This window comes from Saccoglossus kowalevskii, chromosome 8, assembly GCF_978046115.1.
Source record: "Saccoglossus kowalevskii chromosome 8, keSacKowa6.1, whole genome shotgun sequence".
Classification (NCBI taxonomy): Eukaryota; Metazoa; Hemichordata; class Enteropneusta; family Harrimaniidae; genus Saccoglossus; species Saccoglossus kowalevskii.
The window spans coordinates 36,843,178-36,864,309 of NC_140648.1; the positions used below are offsets into that span (position 1 = coordinate 36,843,178).

A 21,132-nucleotide genomic window follows, 5' to 3' on the forward strand; every position below is an offset into this window, starting at 1 on the left:
TTTTTTTACATGTAAAACAATATGTCGAGCACCTACAATTTTACAAAATGAAATAAAAGGGATTTTTTTAGATTTTTAAATCTTGTATATACCGTACTTTCCCGAGTATAAGCCCACCCTCTGTTTTTAAACATTTAACGAGTTGAGGGTATCCCTGAGTATAAGCCCAGGGTTTTACTGGGCGTCGACCCCCCACCCTCAGTTTACCTTTTGAAAATTGTGAATCAATAGCTTATAGGGAAAAAATACTATTTTTTTGTTGAAATCAGTGTTAACAGATTGCATTTTAACATCTTACTTTGTCAATAATCAGAAAACTTTGTTTGTACGACACAGTATTTTCATTGATTAAGGAAAGATGTGACATGTTAGGTCAAAAGAAGTTGTTCAGGTGAAATCATGATAAAATACACCGTGACGGAAATAGCTTTGTATCGAAAGTTTGTGTACGATCGAAAACATTCCACAACGAAGATGATGATAAAGATCTTGCCTTCAACCGTTTTCCCACAGACCCTCCCAATTTTTGAACCGTAAATTCAGACTGTATGTAAAAACTGTATTGAAATAAAATGTGTGTATTTTTATGAACATGTTTGTTTCTTCATTGTAAAGAGTGTCGTTGAAATCAATGACGACTTGTTTTGCATGTTTCGCATGTTGCTGTGAACGAAAAATATAAATTGGATAATTTTTTGAGGTTGGGAAGATGGTTACAATTTTCAACTCATCAAAAAAAATATCTTTTCTGAGGTGGTCCTCGAGTATAAGCCTACCCCCTGATTTTCCCGATTTTACATGTTCAGGCCCCTGGCCTTATACTGGGGAAGTACGGTATGTTAAACATTTTTCCCCAAAAGTCCAAAAAATGCTGCCAATTCAACAACAAATTTAAACCTTAAATCTAAGGCTTGATTGTTCTTGTGTATTACTGTATTTATCCTGTCCTGGGTGATTATTTGGAGAAAGGGTTATATTCTTGGGTGAGTGAAAATATCTTCCAGGGAGACCTTTTGGTGCATTTTTTCAACCTATTTCAATCCATTATAGCCAAAATACAATAGTCATGACAGGGATGGCAAGATATGAAGAATATTATTGGCAGTATTCTTATTTAGCTGTCAAGAAAGAGTTAAAGAATTTTTTTAAATAATGTCACAAATAGTTGAAATGTTACATTTTTGATATTTCCTCTTTATAACAGCAAATACTCAGTGATTTTAATATGATTGTGTGCATTTGGTTTCAATTATGCTGGCAAATAAAAGTATAGAACAAAATTTAAATTAAAAACATTACACTAATGCTTGGCTTTAGTAGCAAAGGATCACAGTAGTGATATGGACACGCTAATTTTACAAGCTAAAAATGTTACATGTTAACTGTCGGCTTGGCCCTGTGCCTTAATAAAAATTCTAATTGTGGTGTGAAACTTATAAAATATGTATATATTGGATTGAAAGACCAACCTGTGTGAGTTTGAGTGGGTTGAAGCTGACTGACCATTTCTTGATCGGAATGCAGTATGTTTGATTTGCTTGGTTTTGTCTGTATTTGTTTTTATTATAGTAAATAATATTTTCTTTACAGTTGATGTGATGCTATAATGTTGATAATATGCCGTTAGATTACATAACCACATTTGCTTTTAATATTTTTTATTGTGTCAATTACATGCGCAGATAGTGAATATACACATGTTATTAAATGTACTACTGCTTATTGATTTGTTGTCAAGTAGTCTTGGACAACCACTTTTGCCACCCAAGGTTCATTAAATCAGCTGTCGCCTCACCATTGTACCTAGGTAGAATTCCCACTATAAACCTGTATTTACTGTTATTGAAATCAAACACAACACATGCTATGATTCATTTACATGGTCAATGACATAATATATAACTTATTTAAAATTTATGTCAGTTGTTGTTACAGGAATGCTGATTGATAGATCCAGCTCATTGGCGTGCCCAATCAAATCATTCAGTTAAGCTTAGGTCAAATATATTTTTTTTTCTAAAACAATCACATACAGATTTGTTAGGATGACCATAAATGGTTGTCTTCAGTGAAACCATGCGAATTAGAGGATGTAAAATGGCATTGGGTTGGAACAGGTTGTCAAGTAGTCTTGGACAATGCTTAAATGGCCATGGCCATGGGGATGGAATAGGTTGTACAGTAGTCTCGAACAATGCTTAAATGGCATTGGGTTGGAACAGGTTGTCAAGTAGTCTTGGACAATGCTTAAATGGCATTGGGGATGGAATAGGTTGTACAGTAGTCTCGAACAATACTTAAATGGCATTGGATTAGAACAGGTTGTCAAGTAGTCTTGGACAATGCTTAAATGGCATTGGGGATGGAATAGGTTGTACAGTAGTCTCGAACAATACTTAAATGGCATTGGGTTGGAACAGGTTGTCAAGTAGTCTTGGACAATGCTTAAATGGCATTGGATTAGAACAGGTTGTCAAGTAGTCTTGGACAATGCTTAAATGGCATTGGGTTGGAACAGGTTGTCAAGTAGTCTTGGACAATGCTTAAATGGCATTGGATTAGAACAGGTTGTCAAGTAGTCTTGGACAATGTTTAAATGGCATTGGGTTGGAACAGGTTGTCAAGTAGTCTTGGACAATACTTAAATGGCATTGGGTTAGAACAGGTTGTCAAGTAGTCTTGGACAATACTTAAATGGCATTGGATTAGAACAGGTTGTCAAGTAGTTTTGGACAATACTTAAATGGCATTGGATTAGAACAGGTTGTCAAGTAGTCTTGGACAATACTTAAATGGCATTGGATTAGAACAGGTTGTCAAGTAGTCTTGGACAATACTTAAATGGCATTGGATTAGAACAGGTTGTCAAGTAGTCTTGGACAATACTTAAATGGCATTGGATTAGAACAGGTTGTCAAGTAGTCTTGGACAATACTTAAATGGCATTGGATTAGAACAGGTTGTCAAGTAGTCTTGGACAATACTTAAATGGCATTGGGTTAGAACAGGTTGTCAAGTAGTCTTGGACAATGCTTAAATGGCATTGGATTAGAACAGGTTGTCAAGTAGTCTTGGACAATGCTTAAATGGCATTGGGTTAGAACAGGTTGTCAAGTAGTCTTGGACAATGCTTAAATGACATTGGATTAGAACAGGTTGTCAAGTAGTCTTGGACAATGCTTAAATGGCATTGGGTTAGAACAGATTGTCAAGTAGTCTTGGACAATACTTAAATGGCATTGGGTTAGAACAGGTTGTCCAGTAGTCTTGGACAATGCTTAAATGGCATTGGATTAGAACAGGTTGTCAAGTAGTCTTGGACAATGCTTAAATGGCATTGGGTTAGAACAGGTTGTCCAGTAGTCTTGGACAATGCTTAAATGGCATTGGATTAGAACAGGTTGTACAGTAGTCTCAGACAATGCTTAAATGGCATTTGGTTAGAAAGGGTTGTCCAGTAGTCTCGGACAATACTTAAATGGCATTTGGTTACAAAGGGTTGTCCAGTAGTCTCGGACAATACTTAAATGGCATTGGGTTAGAAAGGGTTGTCAAGTAGTCCTGGACAATGCTTAAATGGCATTGGGTTGGAACAGGTTGTCAAGTAGTCTCAGACAATGCTTAAATGGCACTGGGTTAGAACAGGTTGTACAGTAGTCTCAGACAATGCTTAAATGGCATTTGGTTAGAAAGGGTTGTCCAGTAGTCTCGGACAATACTTAAATGGCATTTGGTTACAAAGGGTTGTCCAGTAGTCTCGGACAATACTTAAATGGCATTGGGTTAGAAAGGGTTGTCAAGTAGTGTTGGACAATGCTTAAATGACATTGGGTTAGAAAGGGTTGTCCAGTAGTCCTGGACAATGCTTAAATGGCATTGGGTTGGAACAGGTTGTCAAGTAGTCTTGGACAATGCTTAAATGGCACTGGGTTAGAACAGGTTGTACAGTAGTCTCAGACAATGCTTAAATGGCATTTGGTTAGAAAGGGTTGTCCAGTAGTCTCGGACAATACTTAAATGGCATTTGGTTACAAAGGGTTGTCCAGTAGTCTCGGACAATACTTAAATGGCATTGGGTTAGAAAGGGTTGTCAAGTAGTGTTGGACAATGCTTAAATGACATTGGGTTAGAAAGGGTTGTCCAGTAGTCCTGGACAATGCTTAAATGGCATTGGATTAGAACAGGTTGTCAAGTAGTCTTGGACAATACTTAAATGGCATTGGATTAGAACAGGTTGTCAAGTAGTCTTGGACAATACTTAAATGGCATTGGATTAGAACAGGTTGTCAAGTAGTCTTGGACAATACTTAAATGGCATTGGATTAGAACAGGTTGTCAAGTAGTCTTGGACAATACTTAAATGGCATTGGATTAGAACAGGTTGTCAAGTAGTGTTGGACAATGCTTAAATGACATTGGGTTAGAAAGGGTTGTCCAGTAGTCCTGGACAATGCTTAAATGGCATTGGATTAGAACAGGTTGTCAAGTAGTCTTGGACAATACTTAAATGGCATTGGATTAGAACAGGTTGTCAAGTAGTCTTGGACAATACTTAAATGGCATTGGATTAGAACAGGTTGTCAAGTAGTCTTGGACAATACTTAAATGGCATTGGATTAGAACAGGTTGTCAAGTAGTCTTGGACAATACTTAAATGGCATTGGATTAGAACAGGTTGTCAAGTAGTCTTGGACAATACTTAAATGGCATTGGGTTAGAACAGGTTGTCAAGTAGTCTTGGACAATGCTTAAATGGCATTGGGTTAGAACAGGTTGTCAAGTAGTCTTGGACAATGCTTAAATGGCATTGGGTTAGAACAGGTTGTCCAGTAGTCTTGGACAATGCTTAAATGGCATTGGATTAGAACAGGTTGTCCAGTAGTCTTAGACAATGCTTAAATGGCATTGGGTTAGAACGGGTTGTCAAGTAGTCTTGGACAATGTTTAAATGGCATTGGGTTAGAACGGGTTGTCAAGTAGTCTTGGACAATACTTAAATGGCATTGGGTTAGAACAGGTTGTCAAGTAGTCTTGGACAATACTTAAATGGCATTGGATTAGAACAGGTTGTCAAGTAGTCTTGGACAATACTTAAATGGCATTGGGTTAGAACAGGTTGTCAAGTAGTCTTGGACAATACTTAAATGGCATTGGATTAGAACAGGTTGTCAAGTAGTCTTGGACAATACTTAAATGGCATTGGATTAGAACAGGTTGTCAAGTAGTCTTGGACAATACTTAAATGGCATTGGGTTAGAACAGGTTGTCAAGTAGTCTTGGACAATACTTAAATGGCATTGGGTTAGAACAGGTTGTCAAGTAGTCTTGGACAATGCTTAAATGGCATTGGGTTAGAACAGGTTGTCAAGTAGTCTTGGACAATGTTTAAATGGCATTGGGTTAGAACAGGTTGTCAAGTAGTCTTGAACAATGCTTAAATGGCATTGGATTAGAACAGGTTGTCCAGTAGTCTTGGACAATGTTTAAATGGCATTGGGTTAGAACAGGTTGTCAAGTAGTCTTGGACAATGTTTAAATGGCATTGGGTTAGAACAGGTTGTCAAGTAGTCTTGAACAATGCTTAAATGGCATTGGGTTAGAACAGGTTGTCCAGTAGTCTTGGACAATACTTAAATGGCATTGGGTTAGAACAGGTTGTCAAGTAGTCTTGGACAATGCTTAAATGGCATTGGGTTAGAACAGGTTGTCAAGTAGTCTTGGACAATACTTAAATGGCATTGGGTTAGAACAGGTTGTCAAGTAGTCTTGCACAATGTTTAAATGGCATTGGGTTAGAACAGGTTGTCAAGTAGTCTTGGACAATGCTTAAATGGCATTGGATTAGAACAGGTTGTCAAGTAGTCTTGGACAATGCTTAAATGGCATTGGGTTAGAACGGGTTGTCAAGTAGTCTTGGACAATACTTAAATGGCATTGGGTTAGAACAGGTTGTCAAGTAGTCTTGGACAATACTTAAATGGCATTGGGTTAGAACAGGTTGTCCAGTAGTCTTGGACAATGCTTAAATGGCATTGGATTAGAACAGGTTGTCAAGTAGTCTTGGACAATGCTTAAATGGCATTGGGTTAGAACAGGTTGTCCAGTAGTCTTGGACAATGCTTAAATGGCATTGGATTAGAACAGGTTGTCAAGTAGTCTTGGACAATGTTTAAATGGCATTGGGTTAGAACGGGTTGTCAAGTAGTCTCGGACAATGTTTAAATGGCATTGGGTTAGAACAGGTTGTCAAGTAGTCTTGGACAATGCTTAAATGGCATTGGGTTAGAACGGGTTGTTTAGTAGTCTCAGACAATGCTCAAATGACATTGGGTTAGAACGGGTTGTCAAGTAGTCTCGGACAATGTTTATATGGCATTGGGTTAGAACGGGTTGTCAAGTAGTCTCGGACAATGCTTAAATAGCATTGGATTAGAACAGGTTGTCAAGTAGTCTCAGACAATGCTTAAAGGGCATTGGATTAGAACTGGTTGTCCAGTAGTCTTGGACTCTGCTTAAATGTCATTGGGTTAGAAAGGGTTGTCAAGTAGTCTTGGACAATACTTAAATGGCATTGGGTTAGAACAGGTTGTCAAGTAGTCTTGGACAATGCTTAAATGTCATTGGGTTAGAAAGGGTTGTCCAGTACAGTAGTCTCGGACAATGTTTAAATGGCATTGGGTTAGAACGGGTTGTCTAGTAGTCTCAGACAATGCTCAAATGACATTGGGTTAGAAAGGGTTGTCAAGTAGTCTCGGACAATGCTTAAATGGCATTGGGTTAGAACAGGTTGTCTAGTAGTGTTGGACAATGCTCAAATGGCATTGGGTTAGAACAGGTTGTCAAGTAGTCTCGGACAATGCTTAAATAGCATTGGATTAGAACAGGTTGTCAAGTAGTCTCGGACAATGCTTAAATGGCATTGGATTAGAACAGGTTGTCCAGTAGTCTTGGACAATGCTTAAATGTCATTGGGTTAGAAAGGGTTGTCTAGTGGTCTCGACAATGCTTAAATGGCATTGGATTAGAACAGGTTGTCAAGTAGTCTCGGACAATGCTTAAATGGCATTGGATTAGAACAGGTTGTCAAGTAGTCTTGGACAATACTTAAATGGCATTGGGTTAGAACAGGTTGTCAAGTAGTCTTGGACAATGCTTAAATGTCATTGGGTTAGAAAAGGTTGTCCAGTAGTCTTGGACAATGCTTAAATGTCATTGGGTTAGAGCAATAATATGTAACTGTTAGTTTACTTACTCTTCTATTAAAGCAAATAAGGTATTGAAATTTGAATAATGCCTGGAGTGGTATTCATCCCTAAACTGAACAGCTAACGCAAAACAAGTATATTTTTCTCTTCTGCTGCATGTGCACTGTTGAGTATGTTTTTCTATTTATTCATAGGGAACCAAAGCACAGTATTTAGCAGCCAAAGCATTGAAGAAGCAATCATGGAGATTCCATACAAAGTACATGATGTGGTTTCAACGGCACGAAGAACCTAAAACAATAACAGACGAGTACGAACAGGTGAGAAGCCATTCTAGTTCTGTCTTTCCTTTAATACTAGTTTCATACAAAGGTGTTACAAAGTAAATGCTTAGTAACATTAATATTCACACTTTTCTACTTCTGTTGCAAGTAGTACATGTAAACCTGCATCACAATTGTGTTCAAGTTTTCCCTGTATAAAATATATAATGCTGCACATTATTGTTTGGACAATGCACCAATTTATTTACTTACCCAGTATTTGCTAAATGCCTCAACCAATTCAAAATTTTACAGAGGCATCAAGCACAATTGCCTTGTTTTCCAGGGAGTTTTGTTGATGTCAATTGACAATTATATTTTGCTTTGAAAAAGGGGAAGGTAGTTCTGTGAAGTTGAAGTCCAGCAATTTCATTTGCATACACATACCATAGGACATGTGGGCACATACATTCCTTTTTAATAAATATGTGCAGGAAGTGTGTTAAATCATGACTTGTTTGCATTGACAGTAAAGGGCTAGTACACTGAGATGTCAGCAGACATTATAAGCCACTGTAATATTGAAGTGTATCATTGATGAAGCTTGCAAAATAAACTCTCTGGCTATGTGATGGCAGCAAACTTTTCTACACATCATTTGACATGACCTGTCTCTGTACATGCTTAGCAGTACTCAAACTACTGAGAAATATAACGCATTTATTCTCTTCTGCAATTAGTCACTTGCCTAGTCTCAATGTTGTCTTTCTATTTTTTTTCCCAGGGAACGTATATCTATTTTGATTATGAAAAATGGGGACAAAGAAAGAAAGAAGGTTTTACATTTGAATATCGATATCTTGAAGACCGAGATCTATAGCTGTTACAAATACAATTTCCTGTTTTTACCCATCATCCTCTGGGAGAACTCTCATCATGCAGTTGAGAGTTGTTACTCTTAGGAGCAGCTTTCAACCAATGAACATTGTTTTATTTTATTTCTTTCCCAAAATTCTTCCCTTTGTAAAACTTGTGATTATAAAGAGATGTTGTCATGGTGTATTTTATCACCAAACCTATTTTACAAGACTTTCTAGATTCCAAGAAATGTAAAGATGTGGAAAAAAACCTGAGGTCAGAATATGTTTTTAGTTGTTATAGCCATGCCTTAGGACAGTTGCCAAGATTATGATAACAGAATTATGTATGAAACACAATTTTTTGATTCTTATTTTGTTTTTCAGTTTTTCCTCATTTTTCATAAAAACGTTGAAAAAATGTAAACAAAAATGGTCCAGACAACTGTGAGAGATCTTTTACTGGTATACATACTGCACTGACTTTAATGCCTGGCCTTATTTTTGTACAGCACAGTTGTACTGGATATAGTGAGTATGTGTGCAGATTGTGGTGATGCTCCTCTTCTCTATGGTGAGAACTGTAAATAATGAAGGCCGTAGACCAGAGGCTGTGTCACTGCTTTCAGAGACATTAAAACATGCTGGAATCTAGCATTCTGAAATAATATACCACCTGTGTCGTCTCTCTATTCAATCTTTTTAACAACTTTTACTGTAATAATCTAAACGCATCTCAGTCTTGAGCTTATGGTAGTTGGCGTTCATAAAAACAGAGCAAATTTTCTCGTAATTCACAATGTAGTTACAGTGTTGAATATTCATTTTAAAGTTGAGAGTATAAAAGTATGATATTCAGCGAAAAAAAGTGAACAACTCAAAAAATTACCAAGTTAATATGATCCTAGGAATTGAACTTCACCTGTATCTTATCAATCATTGGATTAAGGTTGATCACAGGTATTCAACCTAAATAATAAAGGCAAACCAATTATGAATACCTGTAGTAATTATGAGAATGTCAACCCTTCTTGATAACTACAGCCTATGTAACCAAACAAAATTTATAACTTTGGGAGAACATTGTAATGGCTAAAAAATTTTAATGGTTATTTGACCTATGTTTTGTCCAAAAAATGAGTTTGCCAACTGTATATTTCTGGAACTTGTGAACAACAACATAAACTAATAAACCACAGTGTGAACATCAAGGAATTTCAACCATTTGTATAAATGGTAGCCAACTTCCTCAATTATATTGATTAGCTCTGACCTATGCAAAAATATCTTGTATTGATTGTTGGAGTTGGAAGTCATAAAAGATTGACGATAGTGTGTTATTCATGGTTGAAGTGAGGTGTAGACTAAGATCACCAAGGATATTCCTATTTGGCGCAGAGTCTGTGTGTTGCAAAGATGCAATTTGATTTTCACCACAACTCATCCAAGATGGCCAACTGACTGTTATTTTGATTGACTGATGAAAATTGTCATTTTGTACACAATTCTAGATCTCTAATACAACCCCCCCTAACAAGCTTGATACAACTGAAGGCCGTGAGAGGGAGTGAGTGGGTGGGGGTGTGTGTGCGTGCATGTTATGTATTGTGAGTGTAGATGCAATAGAATAAAAGGAATGTGAATGGTGCCTGGCATTTACATATTGAGTCTTTGAGAATCCACCTTTGCAACTGTTAGTGCATACCCTTGTGTCACAATAACAAATCCCGTGAAAAATTTGGGTAGAATCTTGCAAAACAATTTTTTTGCATTTAGTACATCATAAAATTATAAAAAAATATGATTTACATTTTTTTGGACGCCATCTTGGATTTGTGGCAGCCATTTTGAATTTGACATAAAAAACACATATTGCTCATTATTTTACCACCTTTCTTCGTAATAATTTATGTTTTTTCAGTTCTACTTCAATACTATGTCAATTTACATTGATGAGATATAACTAAAAATGGCAGTAAAAATTCAAAATGGCTGCCATAGAAACAGAGAATGTAGAATTCACACGTCCAAAAGTTAGGTCTTGGTCGACAATGATTCACTCAAGAGCAGCACAAGTTGCAGCAGTAGATGCTGCAGCACACAAGAATGGCATTGAAGAGGTGCAAGTTATATTTCAATGTGCACAAATTGTGCGCAGGACCATCGAACAAGCCAAGACATGGACATTTAGTGGTTCACTAGCAGCAAGAAAAGGACCGTCTGAACTTGACATATTACTGAGATGAATAATGGGACATACTGTACCCCAGACAGTATTACGTGCTAATGTAATTCACCTCTAACTGGTGTAGAGTTATTGTCATGTAATATTATCGGAGCACCTAAACCCAAAGCATTGTACTGAATTTCAAGTTTTCCAACATCTCTATAAGCTACTGGAGTCACAACATTGTATCACTGCTTGGTTGCTGGCACGATTCTTCTGTATACAAATGTATCAGTACAGACACTGTGATCATGGAACAACCACCCACCACTGAAGAAACTAGAGTTGTAACACAGTCATGTATCAGTACACACATACTAATGAGCAGGCATCCACCAGCAAAGCTACCCAATGCGTATCTAGTATACATGAGTTGGACATGCTCTCTTACCAACACAGTCAAGTATCAGTGCAGAAACACAGATCATGGAACACCCAGACGCCAATACAGCAACTACAGCAGTAGCACAGTCAAATGTCAGTGGAGATACTGGCCTCCAGATCATGGCGCACGAAGCCACCCAGGAAGCTACCCCAGCAAAACAATTTATACCTGTGTGGGCTGCTTACAACTCAATCAATGCAGATTCAATATCAGATGATCATAAAACATCTGACCAGGTACACGCTTTACCTCTTATTAATGCACCAGCCCATGAATGGTCGACTTTGACTACCTCACTCTTACACGAACTGAAAGAGCTTGTCAGAAGTAATGTTTTCCATGAACCACTGTGTGTTTGGCTTGATGTGGATCTATACAAAAGAGTTATTAAACTTGCCTACCTGGATCTAACTCAATATTCAAATAAGTGGATCTTGGATGACTTTGCCCAGGGCAACTTCACTGTGAAGACCAACCCTGTAGCATTTACAGCTATTGGAGTGGACCAAGCGCAGGAATATGTCAACAAAGGTCACAAAGGTGATGGAGGAGTATCTGGAATAACCACAAGCCCTGAAGCTCTACTTAGGTATTGCCTAAGTGCTCCTGAATGAACACGACTATCCACTGAGTTGGAGAACATGTCAGGAGTGACAAAGTTTACAAGAACTTCACACCACTAAATGACAGACACTAAATTAAACCGACAAGAGAAGTATATGCACGACCTCAAAAAAGTGCTATCAAACTCAAATCCATTCAGAGTGGAGTTGTTCAATTTGATGGCAAAAGTCATACTTCCTGACAATGTAGCAGAAAACATAATTGGAACAGAATCTCGTGGAGAAAGGGCTTACAGATTGTTTGTTGAAGAACGGATTTGTGGAAATAAAAATCTGTGGGAAAATATGAACAAGGTAAATGTTCTTGGGTGGAGTGCTGGTTGTAAGCCATTAAAAACCAATACAGCGATGGAACAGACAAGTCTACAGGCATCCAACTCACTCATGGCACGTCTTCTAGTAATTGCGAGATCCTCAAAAGAACTTGACATGAAAGAAGTAATTAGAACATACAAGTTATCCACCACCAATCAGCAGTTAATGACATGTGATGGTAGACTACATCCATGTCAAGACAAAGCACAACTCATGCACCAGTTGAAGCGCTTAGTAGCAGAACCAATAGCAAATTCAGTATCTAATAGCACAAGTACAGAGATTCCTGACCAGACATATATTCTGTTTGATGCAATGGCAGTAAATCGGTCATCAAGAACTGTAATGACTTTGTCAAACAGTTTGTTAAAGCAATATATAGGAAGTCGCAAGGATATATATGCACATACGTTGTATTTGATGATTACAGTGTTCAGTCTTCTCTGAAGGATGCAACCAGAAAGCTTCGCACAAAAGGAAAGTTGCAGCAGCAACCATGTTACAAAGTAGAGGACACAACTCCTATAAAAGATTTTGGCACTTTTCTCAGTAGTACTAAAACAAAAGACCAGTTAACCTTGTACCTTGCTGAAAGAGCACTTCAATTCGTTAGTTACTTCGTTGACATGTCAAGGTGTCTATTCAAATCAGCAAAAATCAGATATTGTAGAGATCCAGAGCACTCAGGAAGAGGCAGATACCTTACTTATACTTTATGCTGCAGAGGTTCGTGGCTCTGGGTTAAATGTTCACATCTATTCCTCAGTTACGGATGTGATGGTTCTAACAATATCTACACAGCCCAGCTTGGGTTCAGAAGCTTCATTGATCATTGGAACGGGTGAAAAACGGCACCTTGTAAGACTAAAGCCTATCTACAATGCTCTTGGGAGATGCAAAGTAGCAGCATTGAGAGGTCTACATGCAATCAGTGGTTGTGACATCACTGGTCACATTCATGGCAAAAGCAAAAATACATGGTGGAATGCCTTCCTTACAGCTCGTGACAATGTCAGCAGTGCCCTCTATGTCTTAGGTATTGACGATGAACCCAGTGAAATGGTACTTAAAGGATGCAAAGAGCTTGTATGTTAGCTGTATAAAACAAAGAAGTCCTTACATACATAGGCAAAAGATGCAGGATGGTCTCACTTTCTGGCACTAAAGGCTAATCAGGGGACTGAAAAACTTCCACCAACACAAGGTGCCAATCATGAACATACACAAAGAGCACACCTGCAATGTAGGATTTGTCAGCAAGTTCTTGTTGCTAAACCACAGAAACTTGAAGCCACTGTGCTAGGTTGGTCACATGAGCCAAATAATGAACTGATGCCAGTCCTGACAAGACTTCCTTCAGCACCAGAATCACTAGTTCAAAAGTGGCATGACAATGTCGTGGACGCTGCACATGTAGACAGAACGGTGTCGATTGCACTGAAATGTGCATGTGTGAAGCCAACTATGAAAAGTGTAAAAACAATACACAAGTAACACAAGACTCTGATTCAGAATTGACTAAATAAAGTAATATCATTACACAGCCATATACTTTTTGTACTTTTATATGAAATAGTAACATACTATAATATTATGTTGTAATTCCATAGGTACAGCCATTGTGAATTTTACAGCCATCTCGTTATATATACAAAAAAATCTGTGATATAACAGAAATTGGCATGCTTTAGAAAAAAGATCTATACAAAGATATATTAAAGACAAAACATGTGAAATAACTGCGCAATATATGATTTTCACATGTCCTATTTCAAGATGGCCGACACTGTAACAAAATGGCTGAATCGCAATAACATTTGTATGTAATTTCATGATATAAAAAGTGATTTTAGTATGGTTGAAGTCAAGTTGTTTTACTATGGTAGACACAAATCTGTCGTGGATGCTTATCCACTTGTGTTTTTCCTCATTGATTCTATTTGTTGTTGTTTATTCAGATTTATTCTTTCTTGCTCGAAATTTAGTTATATTATTAGATCATGTTTTGCTTTATCTATTCATCTTTATTTTGTTCAATTACAAGCAGTATTAGCTGAGATATAGCCAGTAGAAGCTATTACATGTCAAGATTTCACACTTTAATACATGTATCTCTATTATAAATTAGTCGAGTTACATAAGCCATTTAATAATAATCAATAGACAGCACGAACGCAATACGAATCAGTTGCAAGGTCGGTTTTAAGACGATGTATCAATATTGAAAACCTATCACTGTGTCTCCCTCCTATTTTAATCCATAGGTGTGAATCCTGCTCAACCCTATAAAAAGGGCATTCTATCGTGTATTCATGAGTTGCCTTCTTGTTACATTGTAGTTTCTTTGTTGTAACATCGCCATAATAACAGTGTATTGTTTAAATGTACATTACGCTTTCTTTATTATACTCTACGATCCAATGCATGCAGTTTGTACCTGATCGAATGTGAGCGAATACCACCCACATAATCTACTAACCTGAAATGGTCTATGATAGTTGGCTGATTAAATTTTGCAATAGTATCATACCTGGATATGGCAGCCATATTAAATTTTTACGGCCATTTTGAATTAAGCAGCCATCTTGAATTATTGTTATCCATGTGCAATGACCAAGAATTCATACAGCTTTGAGAAACATGGATTATTACAAAGTAATATGGAAATCAAATATGAAATTTTTTGGAAAATGTGGTTTTCGGGTGACATATTTCAAGATGGCCGCCAACATACCAAGATGGCCGCCAAAAAAATGTAAACCATATTTTTTTAAATGTTGCTATGTACTTAGTAAAATAAAATTGGTTTACAAGATTCTACCAAAAATTTTCACAAAAATACACAAGGGTATGCACTATGTATCCCATAGTTTCCTATTGGACTTTGCCACATAATTTTTTTTTTTTTTTGCAGTTACAAATTCACACTGTCCACTCGCGCTGAGCTTGGCACATAGATAATTGTATTCTAGCACATCATCGAAAGTCTTTCTTAGTCATCAAATTCAAGATGAATGACTGGTTGTCATTTTGTTTTATGTTTAGCTGACACAAATATTAAAGACTCGCACATGTTTTAAATTCTAAGACATTTAGTAGAACTGAGACGAACACTTACATAAGAAGATGCATCTGAACAACTCCCAGTGTGTTGTGAGTCGGCAGCATGGTGAGCAACTAGTTTCTGTGACGAACCCAGCTCATAGTCTAGCTATTTTGTTATGTTAACTTGACTGTTTTCCAACACCATGGCACAACAGCCCTGCATTCAGTGACAAGTTCTAGACAAACAATCAGAATGATTAGATGCCTCTATTTGTCAATTTGAAGTATTTCAAGACATCCCAGCCCCCACAGGTATGGGGAGGTAAGGTTTTTGTTGGTTCAGGCATTAAGACTCTCATGTATGTGAATTGTTCTCCTGTGTTATGCAGAACATCATGACTGGCGATCACTGGATTGATCACTGAAAATAGCAATTTGTTTTTTTAACTTTTTGAACCAGTATACTCTATATAGAAGACAGGTTACATCTGAACTCTAGTTCTATTGAGAGCTAGTACCACTTTGAATCTTATTTTGTATCTTATTGAACCATATACCACCAGAAGGTAGGTGTGTGGAATTTGTATGAAAAGAACTTAGTAGAAAGGCATTGTTTATCATACCCACTTTTATCAGGCATAGTGTAATGTGCTGTTGGGAGACGACATTATATAGTTTGGTTTCATGTATCATTAAGTTTCATTATCTCTGGAGAATGGTACCACTGATTCTCATTGTCTACAATGATCATTCTAATTCTCATATTTGCCACCCATACATTTACTACTATATGTCACATTGCAGTGAAAGCTTCATTTGTACAAAACAAGCCAAACAAAAAGATGTTTGCAGTGATTCAGCAGTTACAGAATTCCAATCTATGAACTAGAGTTGTCCACTGAATAGTAACTGTTTATTTGCTTGCCATACAAACCCTGTGCTACTGAAGAATTCTGGTAGCAACAATCAGAGTAATTATAGCAATAAGAATTCAGATTTTGAAACTGGGATGTGACAGAAAGGGATGACGCCTCACGCCTCTGCCATTGAGTTAATCTTGCTGAGGTAGAATCCATGCTTAGTATACTAGTGAAGATTTGAAGCTGTGAAAGTTTGCTACAGCACCAAACTTTTTGACACCTTCCCTGTGTGTTTATATCTCCTTATTTTCACTTGCATACAAAACATTTTATTCTAAAAATATCAATTAAATAGTTGTCTCTATGTGTGAGCCATTTATAATGACTCGTCAGTTTAGTAGAAAGTTGTCAGCAGATAGTTTAAATTACTCACAGGCTGTGTGCTGCCTAAACACGTCTGGTCCAGTCACACCATGTAGTAGCAGACCTCTTTTAGAATTAGCAGTGCTTACTTACCTGGAAGTTGCTATGACATAATGCTTTCAAGATAGCTTTCAAAATAGCTGCCACAGCATAACAAATGAGCCAAATAGCGCAATGAAGCAAGTTATCAAACTGCATACTGGATCTTTTCAGGCTGAATCCTTTCAGTTAAAAGGTCCGTTTTAGCATAGTTGCACCAGCCGACATTGTTTCAGATTCCTGGGCCAGATTGTAAAGCCATGCAACAAACTGAATTGCATCATAATTTTGTATTTTGCAGTTCAAAGTATGTTTTAAAAAAATACCACAGGACATGCACATCTAGATAACTGGCCAATGTAAATGTTACCAATAACAATACATGTACTACAGGCACTGGGATGGTTACCTGATTCAGTTCCTACTACCAAGGTATTCCTAGGAATGCATTTACACACAGTCCAATGCATTGTTAGTTTATGGTAGTGAGATATTAGTCCATGCAGACTGCATGTTACAGCTCTTTATCTATGACTACTACAAAGACTACGGTTGGATGCACAGGTATCATAAGATAACAGTACGCAATGATGATGCAAATTCAATTTTGTGGATATACATGTTTCTAGACGGTCTCTCATAGTAGTCTGCCTTCAGTAACTATATGCCAATCCTCACATACACTTCAGGAATTACTTGGTCTACTTGCAGTAGATGCAAATAACTGCAGTTCAAAAATGACATTCACATGGTGTTTCAACTAAATTGTAAAAGTATACTTTAACAATGAGGGGCACCAGGTCATGCATAAGTACAAGTACAAGTTTATCCTTATTTACGCATTCTCACCCGCCAGAGTATTTTTTCCGCCCACTTGGAGGCAACCATCAGTTGCCGAAAGAGGGCGTGGTTTTCGACCTTGTCTATTAATGGCTGAACTACACCACAGAATTATGGTCGTTTGTTCTGCTTTGATCTTACACAGATTGCTCGACTACACCAAAGGAGTGATGGTCGTTTGTTCTGCTTTGATCATACACAGATTGCTCTTCCATACTAGAGAATTATGGTCGTTTGTTCTGCTCTGATCATACACAGATTGCTCTACTACACCAAAGGAGTGATGGTCGTTTGTTCTGCTTTGATCATACACAGATTGCTCTACTACACCAAAGAAGTGATGGACGTTTGTTCTGCTTTGATCATACACAGATTGCTCTACTACACCAAAGGAGTGATGCTCGTTTGTTCTGCTTTAATCATACACAGATTGCTCTTCCATACTAGAGAATTATGGTCGTTTGTTCTGCTTTGATCATACACAGATTGCTCTTCCATACTAGAGAATTATGGTCGTTTGTTCTGCTTTGTTCATACACAGATTGCTCTACTACACCAAAGGAGTGATGGTCGTTTGTTCTGCTGTGATCATACACAGATTGCTCTTCCATATTAGAGAATTATGGTCATTTGTTCTGCTTTGATCATACACAGATTGCTCTACTACACCAAAGGAGTGATGGTCGTTTGTTCTGCTGTGATCATACACAGATTGCTCTTCCATATTAGAGAATTATGGTCATTTGTTCTGCTTTGATCATACACAGATTGCTCTACTACACCAAAGGAGTGATGGTCGTTTGTTCTGCTTTGATCATACACAGATTGCTCTTCCATACTAGAGAATTATGGTCGTTTGTTCTGCTATGATCATACACAGATTGCTCTTCCATACTAGAGAATATGGTCGTTTGTTCTGCTTTGTTCATACACAGATTGCTCTACTACACCAAATGAGTGATGGTCGTTTGTTCTGCTGTGATCATACACAGATTGCTCTTCCATATTAGAGAATTATGGTCATTTGTTCTGCTTTGATCATACACAGATTGCTCTACTACACCAAAAGAGTGATGGTCGTTTGTTCTGCTTGGATCATACACAGATTGCTCTTCCATACTAGATAATTATGGTCGTTTGTTCTGCTTTGATCATACACAGAGATTGCTCTTCTATACTAGAGAATTATGGTCGTTTGTTCTGCTTTGATAATACACAGATTGCTCTTCCATATTAGACAATTATGGTCGCTTACTCTGCTTTGATCATACACAGATTGCTCTTCCATACTAGAGAATATGGTCGTTTGTTCTGCTTTGTTCATACACAGATTGCTCTACTACACCAAATGAGTGATGGTCGTTTGTTCTGCTGTGATCATACACAGATTGCTCTTCCATATTAGAGAATTATGGTCATTTGTTCTGCTTTGATCATACACAGATTGCTCTACTACACCAAAGGAGTGATGGTCGTTTGTTCTGCTTTGATCATACACAGATTGCTCTTCCATACTAGATAATTATGGTCGTTTGTTCTGCTTTGATCATACACAGAGATTGCTCTTCTATACTAGAGAATTATGGTCGTTTGTTCTGCTTTGATAATACACAGATTGCTCTTCCATATTAGACAATTATGGTCGTTTACTCTGCTTTGATCATACACAGATTGCTCTACTACACCAAAAGAGTGATGGTCGTTTGTTCTGCTTTGATCATACACAGATTGCTCTTCCATACTAGAGAATTATGGTCGTTTGTTCTGCTTTGATCATACACAGATTGCTCTTCCATACTAGAGAATTATGGTCGTTTGTTCTGCTTTGATCATACACAGATTGCTCTTCCATATTAGAGAATTATGGTCGTTTGTTCTGCTTTGATCATACACAGATTGCTCTTCCATACTAGAGAATTATGGTCGTTTGTTCTGCTTTGATCACACACAGATTGCTCTTCCATACTAGAGAATTATGGTCGTTTGTTCTGCTTTGATCATACACAGATTGCTCTTCCATATTAGAGAATTATGGTCGTTTGTTCTGCTTTGATCATACACAGATTGCTCTTCCATATTAGAGAATTATGGTCGTTTGTTCTGCTTTGATCATACACAGATTGCTCTTCCACATTAAAGAATTATGCTCGTTTGTTCTGCTTTGATCATACACAGATTGCTCTACTACACCAAAGGAGTGATGGTCGTTTGCTCTGCTTTGATCATACACAGATTACTCTTCCATACTAGAGAATTATGGGCGTTTGCTCTGCTTTGATCATACACAGATTGCTCTTCCATATTAGGGAATTATGGTAGTTTGTTGTGCTTTGTTCATACACAGATTGCTCTACTACACCAAAGGAGTGATGGTCGTTTGTTCTGCTTTGATCTTACACAGATTGCTCTTCCATACTAGAGAATTATGGTGGTTTGTTCTGCTTTGTTCATACACAGATTGCTCTTCTACACCAAAGGAGTGATGGTCGTTTGTTCTGCTGTGATCATACACAGATTGCTCTTCCATATTAGAGAATTATGTTCATTTGTTCTGCTTTGATCATACACAGATTGCTCTACTACACCAAAGGAGTGATGGTCGTTTGTTCTGCTGTGATCATACACAGATTGCTCTTCCATATTAGAGAATTATGGTCATTTGTTCTGCTTTGATCATACACAGATTGCTCTACTACACCAAAGGATTGATGGTCGTTTGTTCTGCTTTGATCATACACAGATTGCTCTTCCATACTAGAGAATTATGGTCGTTTGGTCTGCTTTGATCATACACAGATTGCTCATCCATACTAGAGAATTATGGTCGTTTGTTCTGCTTTGTTCATACACAGATTGCTCTACTACACCAAATGAGTGATGGTCGTTTGTTCTGCTGTGATCATACACAGATTGCTCTTCCATATTAGAGAATTATGGTCATTTGTTCTGCTTTGATCATACACAGATTGCTCTACTACACCAAAGAAGTGATGGTCGTTTGTTCTGCTTTGATCATACACAGATTGCTCTTCCATACTAGATAATTATGGTCGTTTGTTCTGCTTTGATCATACACAGAGATTGCTCTTCTATACTAGAGAATTATGGTCGTTTGTTCTGCTTTGATAATACACAGATTGCTCTTCCATATTAGACAATTATGGTCGTTTACTCTGCTTTGATCATACACAGATTGCTCTACTACACCAAAAGAGTGATGGTCGTTTGTTCTGCTTTGATCATACACAGATTGCTCTTCCATACTAGAGAATTATGGTCGTTCGTTCTGCTTTGATCATACACAGATTGCTCTTCCATACTAGAGAATTATGGTCGTTTGTTCTGCTTTGATCATACACAGATTGCTCTTCCATATTAGAGAATTATGGTCGTTTGTTCTGCTTTGATCATACACAGATTGCTCTTCCATACTAGAGAATTATGGTCGTTTGTTCTGCTTTGATCACACACAGATTGCTCTTCCATACTAGAGAATTATGGTCGTTTGTTCTGCTTTGATCATACACAGATTGCTCTTCCATATTAGAGAATTATGGTCGTTTGTTCTGTTTTGATCATACACAGATTGCTCTTCCATATTAGAGAATTATGGTCGTTTGTTCTGCTTTGTTCATACACAGATTGCTCTACTACACCAAAGGAGTGATGGTCGTTTGTTCTGCTTTGATCATACACAGATTGCTCTTCCATACTAGAGAATTATGGTCGTTTGTTCTGCTTTGATCATACACAGATTGCTCTTCCACACTAGAGAATTATGGTCGTTTGTTCTGCTTTGTTCATACACAGATTGCTCTACTACACCAAAGGAGTGATGGTCGTTTGTTCTGCTGTGATCATACACAGATTGCTCTTCCATATTAGAGAATTATGGTCATTTGTTCTGCTTTGATCATACACAGATTGCTCTACTACACCAAAAGAGTGATGGTCGTTTGTTCTGCTTTGATCATACACAGATTGCTCTTCCATACTAGAGAATTATGGTCGTTTGTTCTGCTTTGATCATACACAGATTGCTCTTCCATA

At 37.5% G+C, this 21,132-nt stretch overlaps 1 protein-coding gene across 3 annotated transcripts in view; it reads left to right on the forward strand.

Annotated features, from left to right (window-relative positions):
- LOC100368514 (CCR4-NOT transcription complex subunit 3-like) overlaps window positions 1-8,995 on the forward strand; it is a 42,204-nt gene extending 33,209 nt beyond the window's left edge. For all 3 annotated transcript variants that reach the window (XM_085502575.1, XM_085502577.1, XM_085502576.1), the window contains exons 16-17: window positions 7,400-7,525; window positions 8,253-8,995. In XM_085502575.1, coding sequence (XP_085358701.1) covers window positions 7,400-7,525; window positions 8,253-8,348 — 222 coding nt within the window. In that variant the 3' untranslated portion in view covers window positions 8,349-8,995. The remainder of the gene's footprint in view (window positions 1-7,399; window positions 7,526-8,252) is intronic.
- Window positions 8,996-21,132: the final 12,137 nt, after the last annotated feature.